Consider the following 16,119-nt stretch of genomic DNA (forward strand, 5'->3'; position numbering starts at 1 on the left):
ATTCGATCACCCCTCATTCTTCTCATTCTCGTGAGTAGAGGTCCAGAACCATCAAACTCTCCACATGTGACAAGCCTTTCAATAACACACATTTTCCTAAATGTCCTTTGAACCCTCTCCAATTATCAACACATCCTTTCTTAGATAAGGGGCCAATAACTGCTCACAATACTCCAAGTGAGGCTTCACCAGTGCTTTATAAAGCTTCAACATTACATCCTTGCTTTTAGTTTCCAGTCCTCTCGAAATGAATGCTAACATCGCATTTGCCTTCCTCACCACCAATTCAACCTGCAAATTAATCTGTAGGGAATCCTTCACAAGGACTACCAACTCCCAAGTGCCTCAGTTTTTTGAATTTTCTCTCTATTTAGAAAATAGTCAACCCTTTCATTTTTCCTACCAAAATCAATGACCATACACTTCCCAACACTGTATTCCATCCGCCACTTCTTTGCCCATTCCCCTAATCTAAGTCCTTTTGAAGCCTCTCTACTTACTCAAAACTACCTGGCCTTCCATCTATTTTCGTATTGTTCACAAACTTGGCCACAAAGCCATCCATCTTATCATCCAAATCACTGACATATAATGTAAAAATAAGTGGTCCAGGCACAGGCCCCTGTGGTCACTGGTAGCCAATCAGAAAAGGCTCCCTTTATTCCCACTCTTTGCCTCCTGCCAACCAGCCAATGCTTTAGCTGTGCTAGTATCTTTCCTGTAATACCATGGGTTCTTAACTTGTTAAGCAGCCTCATGTGTGGCACCTTGACAAAGGCCTTCTGAAACTCCAAGTGCACATCATCCACTGATTCTCCTTTGTATATCCCTCTTACTACCCCTTCAAAGAATTCCAACAGATTTGTCAGGGAAAAACTTCCCTTGAGGAAACCATGCTGACTATGGGCTACTGTCTATGTGCCTCCAAGTATCCCAAAACCGCATCCTTAACAATCGACTCCAACAGCTTCCCAACTTTTGAGGTCAGTCCAACTGGCCTATAATTTCCTTTCTTCTGCCCCTCACCCTTCTTGAAGAGTGGGGTGACATTTGCAATTTTCCATTCCTCCAGAACCATGCCAGAATCAAATGATTCTTGAAAGATCATTACCAATACCTCCACAATCTCTTCAGCCACTTCTTTTAGAACCCTGAAGTGTAAACCATCTGGTCCAGGTGACTTATCTACCTTCAGACCATCAGTTTCCCAAGAACCTTCTCCCTACTAATGGCAACTTCACAGACTTCACTTCTGACCCGTGGCACTCTCAAACTTCCGGCATACTGCTAGTGTCTTCCACAGTGAAGACGGATGGAAAATACTGATTCAGTTTGTCCTTTTGCAGCTGTACGTGCACAGTTAGAAAGTCCCAGTGTTATAAAATGTTGCATCATGATAAGAAATTGTTTCTCAGGAAAAATCGGAAAAATCATCCACAAGACTGAAGTGCACTTGAACTTGAAACACAGTCGAGCAATTGACTTTGACCACAGATTTACAACAAATGAGAAAATAACAGATTGAATGAAGTCACATTTTACATAAAGCCCAAACCTCTAGATTTTCCCAGTAGTTACTCAGCTTAAAATAACCTACAAAATACACCAATTTAATTCAATTGCAGCAAAACAAAACATCAGTTACGACAGATTTTAGAGGCAGCAGCTCCAGCTGCAAGTCGTCTTTGGGTAAACATGACAAATGTATCTCCTTGAGCAGTAATGAGGAAAGAGCTGGGCAGCACATTGAGACCATTAATGCTGATAACAGGGTTAATGATTAAGATCTGAACTGAGATCTTGTGAATTTACATATTTGCATGATGTTGTTACTTAAGATTCTCCTGACCTGAATCATGTTGCTGAGACCAGGATAGAAAGTTACAGAAAACAGGGCAATATAAAGAAAACACCTTTGAAAATTGGTAGAGGAGGCTGATCAGTAACTTTGGGATTTGCATGTTCATCCAAAGTCTTGTTCAGAGAGACTGGAAATTCAGCACAGAATAGCTGACCAAACCCAGCCAAATCTGGGCCATTAAGTGTTTTTTTTAAATTTAATTTTTATTTTTTATTTTATTTAGCGATACAGTGCAGAGTAGACCCTTCTGTCCCATTGAGCACGCCATCCAGCAATTCCCCCAGTTTACCCCTAGCCTAATCACAGGGCAACTGGTACATCTTTGGAATGTGGGAGGAGAAACCTGAGCACCCGGAGGTGACCCATGCAATCACGGGGAGAACATACAGACTCCTTACAGGCAATGACGGAAATTGAACCCTGGTTACTGGTACTGTAAAGCGTTGTGCTAACCACTACACTACCATGCTGTTCACCTTTGCAATTTTCTTTTACCATGCCAGATAGATTTCTGCATCTTTTGTTTCGAGATGTTCCATTTAATCCTTGGGATTTACTACTGAAGCCACCAATAGACAGGTTAATCTACTTTATAACTGCATTTTCGAGGCAAGGGAGGAAAGAAATGCAAGGACATGGAATAAAATAAAGTTAAAACCTGCCTTAGAACTATTTAACTTATTGGATATGAAAATCTGCCAAGACCAATGTCTCAGACTAGCAATAAATACAATACCCTGACAAAATCTTTGAACAAAATTATCAAAGGAAAATCAGAAGATTACAAACTATCTGGCAGGAGTCTGTCAAGGGTGAAGAATTTGTATGTTCCGAACATAAAGTTTGCTCAATGCATCTCCAGAGAAATGAAATGAAATGAAAACATACCATGAACTTTTGCTTAGATTGCTGCAGTATATTACTGATTGGAAAGATTATGTCTGTATTGGAGTAGAAGACTGTGGGAAAAATAGTCGAAATTCCCTTCTTTAGAAAAGCTTGAAAAATAACTCACAGATGCAGTGAGCAACAGGAAGCCTTAAGAGAAATGAGCATCTGCTGTTAGGTTGGTTATGACCAAAAAAAAAGTGGCTGGAGTCCCCGAGCAGTTTAGTGCAACGGTGTTCATTATGTGCATCAAAAATCAAACATACAAAAATTAGTGAAAGTACAGTCGGCCCTCCTTATCCACGAGGGATTGGTTCCGGGACCCCGCACAGATACCAAAATTCGCGGATGCTCAAGTCCTTTATTCAACCTGTCTCAATGCGGTGGATCCTAGGACCCAGCGGAACCCCAGACCTTATTTAACCTGTCTCAGTGTGGTGGACATTAGGACTTGGCGGCAGAACTCTGAATCCGCAGTGTTTCTGTTCACGAAAATAATCACGATCACGATTGAAAATAAAGTGGAAATAATAAAGCGATTGGAAAGAGGTGAAACGCCACCAGTCATTGGAAAAGCGTTAGGCTATGTCGGTCAATGATCGGAACAATTTTAAAGGATAAAGTGAGAAAGGCTCTGCGTCGATGAAAGCTACAATTATTACTAAGCAATGCAGTGGTTTAATTATTGGGTTTTGGGGTTTTGGGTTTTTGATCCTCCACATCAACCCAGCACAGTGGAGAGTGCACTCAGGAGCGGTCTGTCACTCGATCGAACTCGGGAAATTCTGTTCCCGATCCCGGCGCTGAAATATACGTTCTTAACTGTTTTATATGCATAGAAAGGTAAAATATATACCGGTACTATATACTTAGACAGACGTTTAACCAACTGACGCTAAATAATACCATATGTACCTGTTCCGACTTACTTAGTAAGAGAACTTCCGATTTTTTTTTGGATCCCGATCCACGATTACCCACGCACATTCTCCCGTATAATTTAAATCATCTCTAGATTACTTTTAATACCTAATACAATGTAAATGCTATGTAAAATAGTTGTTATACTGCATTGTTTAGGGAATAATGACAAGAAAGAAAGGTCTGTATATGCTCGAACAAGTGCTGGAAGAGCACTTCGGGTATTCACAATTCGCGGTTGGTTGAATCTGCGCATGCGGAATTTGCGGATAAGGAGGGCCGACTGTAGTGAAAAGAAAAATGCCAATATTTACAAAATGATATTTAGAAGTAAACACAATAATCACTCCGTATTTATTCTTGTCCAGTGTGAACACCTCTCAGTTCCTATCTCTCTCTCTCCTGTACTGAGGGCATTCACCTCCATTTTTCACACCAGGCCATACCATCTTTGAATACCAACAAAGTTCACTTCAGACTACACACAAATTAGAACATGATGCACCACACAATGGATTTACAACTATATTACCAAATAAACAGAAGTATCTATATTAAATGCAGCAGGCCAAAAACATATGCCTATCCCCATTACTAAAGCCTTGGGAGAGATGAAGGCTGCGGGAGTAAACCTGGACAGAAAATCCAGAGTGGAGCCCCTGAGGTGGGTGGAGGCCGCTGAATGTCCTTCCTGCAGCTCCTGCATCCAAGCTGGTGCCAAACGTATTGCTTTGGACTACACAAGCGAGGCTGAGTCGGGGATCTTGATGACTAGGCATCCCAAGATCTCCATACCTTCTGCCCAGGCTTGCGCCCTGGAGAGGTCTTTTTTCATTGCCCTCCAGACAGACGGATGCCATTATCATCACTAAAGAAGTGGAATGTTCCGCCACGTATGGCGGGCCAAAAGCCAAACTGAGCGGATCGTGGACCCTTCATTTGAACATATCGAAAAGACATTGAAATGTGTACACTCAGCACAACGACAGCAGATTGACAAGGGGTGTGTGAATGTGAGCGTGAGAGTGAGAGAATGCTCGTATGTAAGGATTGCATTTACCTAATGTTCTCTGTCATATAAGGATATAAAAATAAACAACGCAGCAGTATACCAACCTCATTAAACTCTACATCCTGAGTTGCTGCTAGTTCGAAGTCCTGTTGGTTTCCTTCATACTGAAGAATCCTCTTTATCAGCTCGTAGGCTATTTTCACATCATTCCCATAATATGTTGGTGTGTGCTTGGTGGCATTCTCTAGCATGCTGGCAAGTTTCTTTGAATTATATGTATCCATCTTGGTTTCATTGCGATGGAGTTTTTCCATCTATTTAAAGAATGCAAAAAAAATCATTGACATCACAACCGAAAACCAGAAGATCAATCTGAAAAAACAATGGCCTACATTTATAAATTCAGCATTCTCTTGCCTCCATGTCATTGAATCATCCATGACGGAACGGCAGAGCAGACTCAATGCACTGAATGCCCTAATTCTGCCCCTATGCCATATGGTCTTCCTGGGGAATGGGGTTGGGAAGAATGATAAATCAGCCATGATGGAATGGCAGATCACACTCAACAGGCTGAATGGCAGAATTCTGATCCTATGTCTTCTGGTATTTAAAATGCACGACCAAACAGAGGATGAAGTACATAAAGACTTTTAAAATCACAGAATGCTGCAGCTAATTTGCATGCAAAAATATTCCCTCAAGATTAAATGACCAGTTAATATACTTCCCTTGCTGCTGACTTATGAATAATTAATTAAAAGGATCCTTGGAAAATTGTGCTGCTCTGCATCATGTATTAGCATGGCTTCTCTTACATCCACATCGGCATGATTTAGTATGTTATTGGACTGTGCAATCAACACTCTGACTGCACAGCATTCCCTTAATAATTCCCGGGGCCTGGAAATGTCCTGTACAACTCTGAAGGAAATGGAAACACAAGAAATGTAGCACATTTGGAAATCTAGAATAATATTTTAAATACTGGAGGAACTCAGTGAAGCAGGCAGCATCTATGGAGGGAAATGGAGAGTTGACATTTCAGATTAAGCCCCCTCATTGGGACAAGGGGAATAGTATTTGTAATTAAGCTGCAAATTAGCTTAAACTGAAAGTCAGAGATCTTTTGCACATGTATGCATGTCCGAACACTCAGAAGGATATTCAAGTTCTGCATTTCTTCCAGGACTTTTGCTCGCCTCAGCCCCTTTGTACTCATGTGAGCCTTACTAAAGTGAAGCCAACAATGGTGAAATGGCCCAAATTATTCACCCATGTGATCTTTGAACTCAATAGTGTGAAAAACAATAGTTCTTATTTACTCATAGAACAACCAGGTTTGACAGCCTTATTTCTTCTGATCAGTGAATTTAGGTGTCAACACTCAAAATGCATTCTTCGTCTTCACTGCAAATTGCTATATGAAAGACAAGCTTTCACAGGTGCTTGAATGGTTTTACCTGTGGACCTCAAATTCAGAATCACTTTCTACTTCTTAGCCTCAGGATATGTGCAGGCTGCTGCTACTGATTTCTCGACATCTCATTGGTTTCTGCTCATTGCCACCCTAACTCTGAGAACGAACACCTCATCCATGTCCCCTTTATCCCATAGAAGCAATGAGCAAGGAGAGGTGAGATATATAGCCTGGGGGATTATTGTGGCCCCAAACAGTCCATCCAGGTGAAGCAATGCTTCACTTGCAAATCTTATTGGCTCATCTATTGATTCTGGTGATGCGCCCTCCCCTTTACATCGGTAAGACCCAACATAAATTGGGGGACTGCTTTGTCCAGCACCTCTGCTCCATTTGCCAAAAGCAGAATTTCCTGGTGGCCAAACGTTTGGATTCCTATCCCCATTCCTGTTGTGACATCTTGCTCCATGCCATCCATCTTTTGCCATGAAGAGGCCACTCTCAGGGTGGAAGAGCCACACCTCATAGTCCGTCTAGGTAGCCGCCAACCTGATTGCACGAACGCTGCTTTCCCCTTCTGGTAATATTTTCCCACCTCCTTCCCTCGTCTATTCCCTACTGTGGCCTCTTACCTCTTCCCCTCACCTGTCTATCATCTCTGCCTGGTGCCCCTCCTCCTTCCCTTTCCCTCATGGTCCATCCTACTATGCTTCTCCATTCCATTACCCTTTCCACCCACCTGGCTTCACCTACCACCTCCTAGCTTGTCCTCCTTCCCTTTCCTCCCACCTTTTTATTCTGGCGTCTTCCCTCTTTACTTCCAGTCATGATGAAGGGCCTCAGCCCGAAACGCTAACTCTGACTGACCTGCTGAGCTCCTCCAGCATTTTGTGTGTATTGCTGTGGTCACACTTCATGCCTTCTGTGGATGTTCCTGTTCAAACCCTATCCAGGTCCCTCTCAGCCTGGGCAAGATTTACCCCAATCAATCAAGCACCCATTCTTTAAACAGCAATGTTCCCCTCTAACTGCAAGAGTGCTTATGTGTTCCAGTGGATTTCTTTGCCTCCATATTTGCAGCTGCTAATCTAAATGCTGGTAGCCAAGAGAACTTACAAAATGGCACACAGAGGATTTACGCAGGGAACCCTTACAACATTGTTCCATGTATTTACAAATGAAGATCACAAACTTTATGCCACATGCAAAAGCATCTTTAAGATAGTCTGCAGTGCTATTCTATTACCACTAATTGTAACAAAACAAAGTGTCAGCTTGGAAGATATCATCAGGTTTCTCGATTACGGGCTCTGGCCCTCTGTTGCAAGAAGCATGAATAGACATTGATGAGAGGCATTGAAAGATAATGATTCTCCAAAAACTTCAGACTGATATTTGTTCTAACCTACCTTGTAAAAGCACAAAAGGAAGGTATTGTTTTGAGGGACCGAAAAGCATCAGTTGAAACGCCTGAGCAGAAATATATGTCAATGACTGCTCAGAGAAAATGGAGTTGCTGCTAGATAGCACACATGGCACGATGGGAAGATTTATCATCGGTGAGAATGGAAAAAAATTGTGAAAATGATACAAAAAAAAGTCTTGATTTGCAGCAAGGGTTTATTCAGCTGCTTTACTGGTCCCTGCAGCTGAAGTCAAGTAGGGCATATTTCCTGCAATCTATGAGGACAAACAGACTACATCACAAAGTACTGTCGGAGGAAGGAGAAATCACATCGTACCCAGAAATCTGAGAAAGGCAAAGCCACTTGCCAATTCATTGAAATTATCTAAATCTCCCTGCATAGATGCTACATGCCTTTCAGTGTATTCTGTTTTTAATTCAGATCTGCAGCTTCTGCAATATTTTATTTTTATATTACTGTATTAGTGGCTGCACTGACAAGTACAATAAAAGGACCTACAATAGACTTGAGCTGAATGAAGGTAAGCGTGGTACAGTTGAAAAGGTCAGGGGGAAGCCAGCCTTTCTCTTCATTGCAGTGACGAATTGCAGTGCCTGTAAAGCAAAATTGAGACCTGATTACCACTGAGCCATTGGTCATTACTTTAATAACAAACAGTACATTGAAACACCTTCAAGGTGACAACCAGACACGTTACAGCCAATGTAATCGTTTGTCCAGAACATGCAATATTACAGCACAGTACAAGCTCTTTGGCCCATGATGTTGTGGCAAGTCTTCCTACCCTTCCCTGTCACATAGCCTGCCATTTTTGTTTTATCTATGTGTCTGTCTAAAAATCTCTTAAATGTCCCTAATGTATAGATCTGCCTCTACCACCAGTACGGTCCATTCACCTACCAGTCTGTGAAAAAAAACCTACCTCTGACATTGCCTCTATACTTTCCTCTAAAAACTTTAAAGTTATGCTCTTCTGTGTGAGCCATTTCCATCTTGGGAAAAAGTCTCTGGCTGTCCACTCTGTCTATGTCTCATATCTATCAAGACACCTCTCTTCATCCTTCTCTACAAAGAGAAAAACCCTAGCTCACTTGTCCTATCCTCAAAAGACATGCTTTCACCTATCAGCCTTTTTTTAATCTCTGAATGGTCTTGCCCTGACTTCAGTCATCTTCCTGTTCTTCACGTAGATGTGGAACACCTTGGAGTTTTCCTTAACCCTACATCTCATGTCCCCTTCACGCTCTCCTAAATCCATTCTTAAGCTCCTTCCCAGCTAACCTTTAACTCTCAAGAGCTTATCTTCCTCAACCTTAAGTATACTTCTTTCTTCCTCCTGTCTGGATGTTTCACATCTTCAATCATACGTGGTTCCTTCAGCCTACTGTACCTCAATGGTAGAGTCCCATGCAAGTGCTCTCTAAACAACCTCCACATTTCTGCTGTGCATTTCCAAGTATATTGGTTCCAAATCCATGCTCCCAAGTTCCTGCCTCATAGCATAATTCCCCAAGACAATACCTTCCCATACTGTCTGCTCCTATCCCTGTCCAAGGCTATGGTAAAGGTCAGGGATTTGTAGTCACCATCTTCAAAATGCTCACTTGCTGAGAGATCAGTCACCTGACCAGGTTCATTGCTTAGTACCGGATCCAGGAAGGCCTCAACTTGAGTCAGCCTGTCTACATATTGTGTCTGGAATAATTCCTGGACACACCTAACAAATTCCGCCCCACCTAAACCTTTTTCACTAAGTAGGTGCCAATCAGTATCAGGGAAGATGAAGTCATCCATGACAAAAAAAAAACCCTATTATTTTTGCCTCCTGAACGGCACCTCAGTGTCTCTGTTGCTATATGGCATCTGTCCAATAGAATTTCTATCTTCCACCCACACGGACGTCCTCCCTTCCTGCATTTGCGATACTATCCCTGATTAGCAATGCCACTTCCCACCTCTTTTACCTCCCTCCCTTGCTCCTTTTGAAACCCCTCAACTCCAGAACATCCTGCAGCCATCCCTGCCCTTGTGACATCCAAATCTTTGTAATGGCCCATTCCATAAGTTGATCATCCATGTTCCTGCTGCTTCTCTTGTTAAGTAGACACTTCAACCCATCCAACTGACAGTAATTATGCCCATCCCAGGATATCTCTCCTTCCTAACAGTTTCCTTAAGGTTATTATAGCCAGGGGTGGTAGTGGTGATAAGCTCCTAACGTGTATTAAATGTTCCCAATGGCATGTTACTCAAATGCTCTCCGACAACCAAGCCCTGCTCCTGGCCTTCAGGTGTGGCTTAGCTACTAAGCCCGGTACAACTGTTTCGACTGACAGAAGAAGAGAAAAAGGTGGGTTACTGGCATCTTAAAACCAGTCATTTTGGGCAGGTGGGGCTTGTCAGCCATGGTTGGCAGCTCATCTAGGAGAAGGAAAACTCTGATCTCAAATCTCCACTGGCTTGCTGCTATACCCACTTACGGGAAGGCTTTGGAAGTAAAGGCAGTCCTATATTGATTTCAATGCTGATTGACTACTCCTGAGACACCGCTGGTGCCAAACTGTATTGGTCACTACCACTCCTTTGGGTTCATCAGATGTGTAGAGAGGGGAAGCTTGCTCCATATCGTACTGCCCAGGCTTGTGTACTTAGGCAGCTAGGATGTAATATCCACGGTAGATGCTGACTAACAGAGGCCTCCTTCCTCATAGTCTCTCTACAGGTTGCATGTACTTTTACAACAACTGCCCCATCCTCTGATATACCACTCTGGTTCCCATCCCTTGTTTGAACCCTCCCCAACAACTCCAGAAAACCTGCACACAAGTTCAGCTGTAACCCCTCACTTTTGAACAGTCATACCCTTCCCAGAAGAGGTCCCAATGATATTGGCTTAGGGAACTGTTAGACCAAGGCTGTAGAAATGTGTGTGAGGGAAAGGATGACAAAGTTTCGGGGAGATCCAGCCTGGAGGAGAATATTCGATATCTTAACAATTAACAATTTTATGCATGAAAATAACATCTATGAATTAACCTCAATTTCTGGCAGCAATGCATATGGAATCCAAACAGAAGAATTTAAAGTTGCTGTAAAGCCTCTGTTGGAGCTGTTGCCCATTGATTAAAGAGAACATTTAACTGCTGATGGACACCTCTGGGTGCATTGATTTTTTAAAAAATAAAAATGTCTGTCACAATGTCTGTCACAGATTGCACTTAACTCCAGTCAGCTTGCTCGCCATTCAAATTCATTCAAGAGTTCCCACATTTTGACAGATTTATAAGTGAATGCACTTTATCAACTGTTTGATTTAAAATATATTTTAATGTTGCATCAATGCAACCAAACACGCTGAAAACAAATTGTATGCAAGTCAATATACAACTGTCACACTGATAGTTTAAATGAGGGTATTTCACTCAGGTCCACTGCCCGAGTAGAAAAAGTCAGCAGAATGTGGCAGCGTAATTGAGCTCTGACCACAGACCAATCCACGTTGGGATTGATTGGCAAGCGCAAATTAAAGGAAGGCAGCGGCAAGCGCGGCAGCCATCATCTGAGTGGACAGAGTCAGAGTGGTGATCTTGAAGGTTCAGCTCTTCAAGGTATCAGCGAAGAAAGTCTTCATAGAAAGCAAAGAAAAAAAACGCTCTAGGTTCATTTTTTTCCCTTCACTTCTTTATATCTGCTCAGTTAGGACAGTAGAGATGTTGGGCAGGATAGTGGAATGCTCCTCTTGCAGGATGTGTGAAGGCAGGGAGACCTCCGGTGTCCCTGATGACTACAGCTGCGAGAAGTGCATCCAGCTGCAGCTTCTGCCAGTCCAAGTTAAAGCGTTGGAGCTGGGAATGGATGAACTCTGGACCATTTGGGAGACTGAGGGGGTGATAGGTAGGACATAAAGAGAGGTAGTTACACCCAAGGTGCAGGACACTGGAAAATGGGTGACAGTTGGAAAGGGGAAAATGGTTAAGGAGCCAGTGCAGAATACCCATTTGGCCACCCCCCGAACACTTTGGATACTGTTTGGGGGAGGGGGGGGGTTGACTGAACAAAGGAAAGTCACAGTGGTCGTGTCTCTGGCACCGAGTCTGGCTCCGTGACTCAGAAGGGAAGGGGGGAGAATTGGCACTCTGTGGTGATAGGGAAATCGTTAGAGGAATGGACAGGAGGTTCTGTGGGCAAGAATGAGATTCCTGGATGGTACATTGCTTCCTGGGTGTCAGAGTCTGGGACATCTTGGGTCAAGTCCCCAACATTCTTAAGTGAGAGGGTGAACAGCCAGAGGTCTCTGTCCAGGCAACAGGAAATCAGGAATGCTAAAAGTAGGCATGAAGTTGCTCTAGCAAACAAGGTGAAGGAGAATCCTAAGGGCTTCTACAGATATGTTAAGAGCAAAAGGATTGTACAAAAATCACTCCTCTGGAAGATCAGAATGGCAATCCACATGTGGAGCCAAAACGGATGGGGGAGATTTTAAATGCATTCTTTGCATCTGTATTTATTCGGGAGACAGTTACAGAGTCTATAGAAATGAGGCAAAGCAGGATTAATTTCATGGACCCTGTACAGATTACAGAGGGTGAGGTATTTCCCTAAGACAAATCAGGGTGGATAAATTCCCAGGGCCTGACAAGGTGCACAAATTTCTGGGGCCCTAGCAGAGATATTTAAATTATCCTTAGCATCAGGAGAGGTACCGGAGGATCGGAGGGCAGCCAATGTTGTTCTGTTGTTTTAAAAAGCTTTAAAAAGAAACCAGGAGATTATAGGCTGGTGAGTCTGACATCAGCTGTGGGGAGATATTCTAAGAACCAAATATATAAGTATTTGGATAGATGTGGACTGATTAAGGATAGTCACCATGGCTTTGTGTGTGGTAGGTCACATCTAACCAATCTTATAGTTTTTTGAGGAAGTTACTAGGAAAGTGGATGAAGGCAAGGCAGTGGATGTTATCTACATAGACTTTAGTAAGACACTTGACAAGGGCTCGCATGAGTGACTGGTCTAGAGGGCTGAGTTGCTTAGCAATCAGGATGAGGTAGTAGATGGGATTGGACATTGGCTTTGTAGGAGAAGCCAGAGAGTGGTAGTAGGGGGTTGTCTCTCTGACTGGAGGCCTGTGATTAGTGGTATGCTGCAGGGACTGGTGTTGGGTCCTTTGTTGATTGTTATCCATATCAATGATTTGGATGATAATGTGGTTAACCGGATCAGCAAATTTGCTGATGACACCAAGATTATGGATATAGTGGAGAGTGAGGAAGGCTATCATGGTTTGCAGAGGGATCTGCATCAGCTGGAAAAATGGGCTGAAAAATGGCAGATGGAATTTAATGCAGGCTAATGTGAGGTGTTGCACTTCAGTAGGACCAACCAGGGTAGGTCTTACACAGTGAACGGTAGGGCACTGAGGAGTGTGGTAGAACAAAGGGATCTGGGAATGCAGGTCCATAATTCATTGAAAGTGGTGTCACAGGTAGAGAAGGTCATAAAGAAAGCTTTTGGCACATTGGCCTTCATAAATGAATGTACTGAGTTCAGAAGATGGGATGTTATGCTTAAGTTGTACAAGATGTTGGTGAGGCCTAATTTGGAGCATAGTGTGCAGTTTTTGTCACCTACCTACAGGAAAGATGTAAATAAGGTTGAAAGATTACAGAGAAAATTTACAAGGATATTGCCGGGTCAGGAGGACCTGAGTTATAAGGAAAGATTGAATAGGTTAGGACTGTATTCTTTAGAACCTGGAAGATCGAGAGATTTGATAGAGGTACAGATAGGGTAAATGCAAGCAGGCTTTTTCCACTGAAGTTGGGAGGGACTACAACCAGAGATCATGCATTAAGGGTGAAAGGTGAGAAGTTTCAGGGGAACATGAGGGGAAACTTCATCACACAGAGGGTCATGAAAGTGTGGAATGAGCGGCCAGCACAACAATTTCAACATTTAAGAGAAGTTTGGATAGGTACAGTACATGGATAGTAGAGATATGGAGGATATGGGAGTAGGCAGTTTAAATGAAGTCGGCATTGACTAGATGGGTTGAAGGGCCTGTTTCTGTCCTGTACTTCTGTTTAACTCTATCCATCCTCAGGAACCCCCACTGCCCAACACATGCTCTCTTTTCACTGCTGTCATCAGGAAGGTGGTACAGGAGCCTTAGGACTCAAACCACCATGTGAAGAACAGTTACTACCCCTCAACCATCAGGTTCTTGAACCAAGTGGCATACCTTCACTCAACTTCACTTGCCCTATCATGTTCTCGATATTTATTGCTTGTTTACTTATAATTATTATTTCTTTCTTTTAGAATTTGCACAGTTTGTAGTCTTCTGCACTTTGGTTGAATGCCCAATATTTCATTGATTCTGTTATGGTTATTATTTCATAGACTTATTGAGCATGCCCACAAGAGAAAGAGTCAATATGTACATAAATGGTGACATCTGTACATGTACTTTGATAATAAATTTGCTTTGAACTTTTGAACTTTAATATTTTCTGTTGCCTCAGAGATGATCTGATGATCACAGACTCTTGAGATGTGGATGGTGAATTCTAGCTGACAGGGATAAAGAATTACATAGTGAAGGACAGAGACTTTTGGCTGTTCCCCTCTTTGGCAGTTTTCAGATAAGAGCATCCCACTTAGGTTTTTTTTGCCTAAAAAAAAAATCGACTCCTTTTCAAGAAAAGATTTTAACGATTCTAAACAAAATAGGGTTAAAGAAAGAATAAACAACAACACACACGAAATGCTGGTGGAACACAGCAGGCCAGGCAGCATCTATAAGGAGAAGCACTGTCGACGTTTCAGGCCGAGACCCTTCCAAAGAAAGAATATTTGGCAGGCCAAGCAACAGATGGTTTCTGTACCAGATTTTCCGTTAGAATGTTCAAATCACATACACCGTCTCACTCTCAACAAATGTTTCCTGACATTAAGTACTTCAGGGATTTTCCATTTCAGTCTGATTTCCTGCATTAGAAGTATAGTATATAATTTCATTTTCTTATATTTAGTAATCAAGCTAACTTTGAACTTGTAAACATCAAAATATCAAGAACCAACATTTATTACAAATGAATGAACTCTCACTAATTTATCTGAGGTTCTTCACTCTTGTTCTCTGTATATTTAATTGTGTATAATTTGATTAAGAATGCTGTAGTATTTCATGAAAACGTGACAGTAAGTCCAAGGTAGACATTATATCCTTAAGGCTGTTGTGCCAAGAAGTAGACATTATAAAGGGACAGAGGCAACAAAGCAGACAGATGTTGCTTGACCCACTGAGTACTTCCATCAAAGACTGTGTCAGCTTTATTTGTCACGTAAATCGAAGCGTACACTGAACTATGTCATTAGCATGAAATCAAATCAGCGACAAATGTGCAGGGAGGCCCACGAGTGTCACCACATTTCTGGTGCCAGCAAAGCATGCCTGCAGCTCACTAACCCGAACCGGATGTCTTTGGAATGTGAGAAAGGACCGGAGCACTCGAAGGAAATCATGGTCACAGGAAGAATGTACAAACTCTTACAGGCAGCGGCGGGAATCGATCCCTGATCTTACAGCTGATGCCCCACATTCAAGCTTCTGTAGTCTCTTGTGTCTCCATCAGACATGATAAAAACTTTCAAATATTCCATTTCTTCAATACACACTGTTCTTTTTCCAAGTACTGTAATTTTTTCATTTCAATTTCAACTATTTACTCCAGGATATCTTTTATTGCACTTGTACTGTTTGAATTATATTCCATAACAGTGAGGATCTGCGCAGGTTTAACCACAGCTAGTGAACCCAGGTCATATTGTGACTTTTGTTAGCTTACTTTCCACCCCAAGTTGAACAAACAACAGATGTTAGGAATTTAAATGGTGATGGTTAAATATTACTCAGTCCATACACCTGGAACAAAGAATCCAATTCAACCAGTACTGAAAGGTCACGCACCTTAACTGAAAGTTAAGTAAAAAAATATGGGCTAATCACAGCCAGCACAAATTCATTGAACTCAAATTGTGTTTAACTCTCGATCAAGTTATTTAATCAATTACTGAAGAGTCCATGAAGGTACTGACATATACCTGGAATATTGAGACTTAAAGAAGAGTCAATATACACATGCAAACTAGTATTGACTAAGATGTGAACTCAAATTATCCAATCGTTCCAATGCCAAACATTGTAATTAGTTTTATGGAGCATTAACAATGACCATCCCAAAAAACATCAATAAGAGCCCTGGAGTGTAATTTCAGTAGCATGGATCTATTGGAGATTGAGAAATGTATACAATAGTTTAGATGGTAGGGTGGAGATACATCTCTACCAAAGGAGGTGTAGGGTGCTCCTTCCCTCTACTAGCCTGCAGGTCACACTTGGGCAAGGTGTAGCACCTGATCAGGGTCATGTAAAACCAGGGGATCAGGTAATGGATGGTCATATGAACAGCTGTTGCATATCACAAACCCTGGCTATGCGACCATTGATGCCAGGTAGACAATCTCTGAAGAGTAATGATAATGGCTGGGGTCACCCGTCTTGTAAGGACACTGCCCAGAAGAAGGC

At 42.2% G+C, this 16,119-nt stretch overlaps 1 protein-coding gene across 5 annotated transcripts in view; it reads right to left on the reverse strand.

Annotated features, from left to right (window-relative positions):
* celsr1a (cadherin EGF LAG seven-pass G-type receptor 1a) overlaps positions 1 to 16,119 on the reverse strand; it is a 368,062-nt gene that overhangs the window by 55,110 nt on the left and 296,833 nt on the right. For all 5 annotated transcript variants that reach the window (XM_073066355.1, XM_073066354.1, XM_073066352.1 and 2 more), the window contains 2 exons: positions 8,028 to 8,122; positions 4,787 to 4,996 (listed from right to left, as the gene is read on the reverse strand). In XM_073066355.1, coding sequence (XP_072922456.1) covers positions 4,787 to 4,996; positions 8,028 to 8,122 — 305 coding nt within the window. The remainder of the gene's footprint in view (positions 1 to 4,786; positions 4,997 to 8,027; positions 8,123 to 16,119) is intronic.

Source organism: Hemitrygon akajei, chromosome 14, assembly GCF_048418815.1.
Source record: "Hemitrygon akajei chromosome 14, sHemAka1.3, whole genome shotgun sequence".
In the NCBI taxonomy this organism is placed as follows: domain Eukaryota; kingdom Metazoa; phylum Chordata; class Chondrichthyes; order Myliobatiformes; family Dasyatidae; genus Hemitrygon; species Hemitrygon akajei.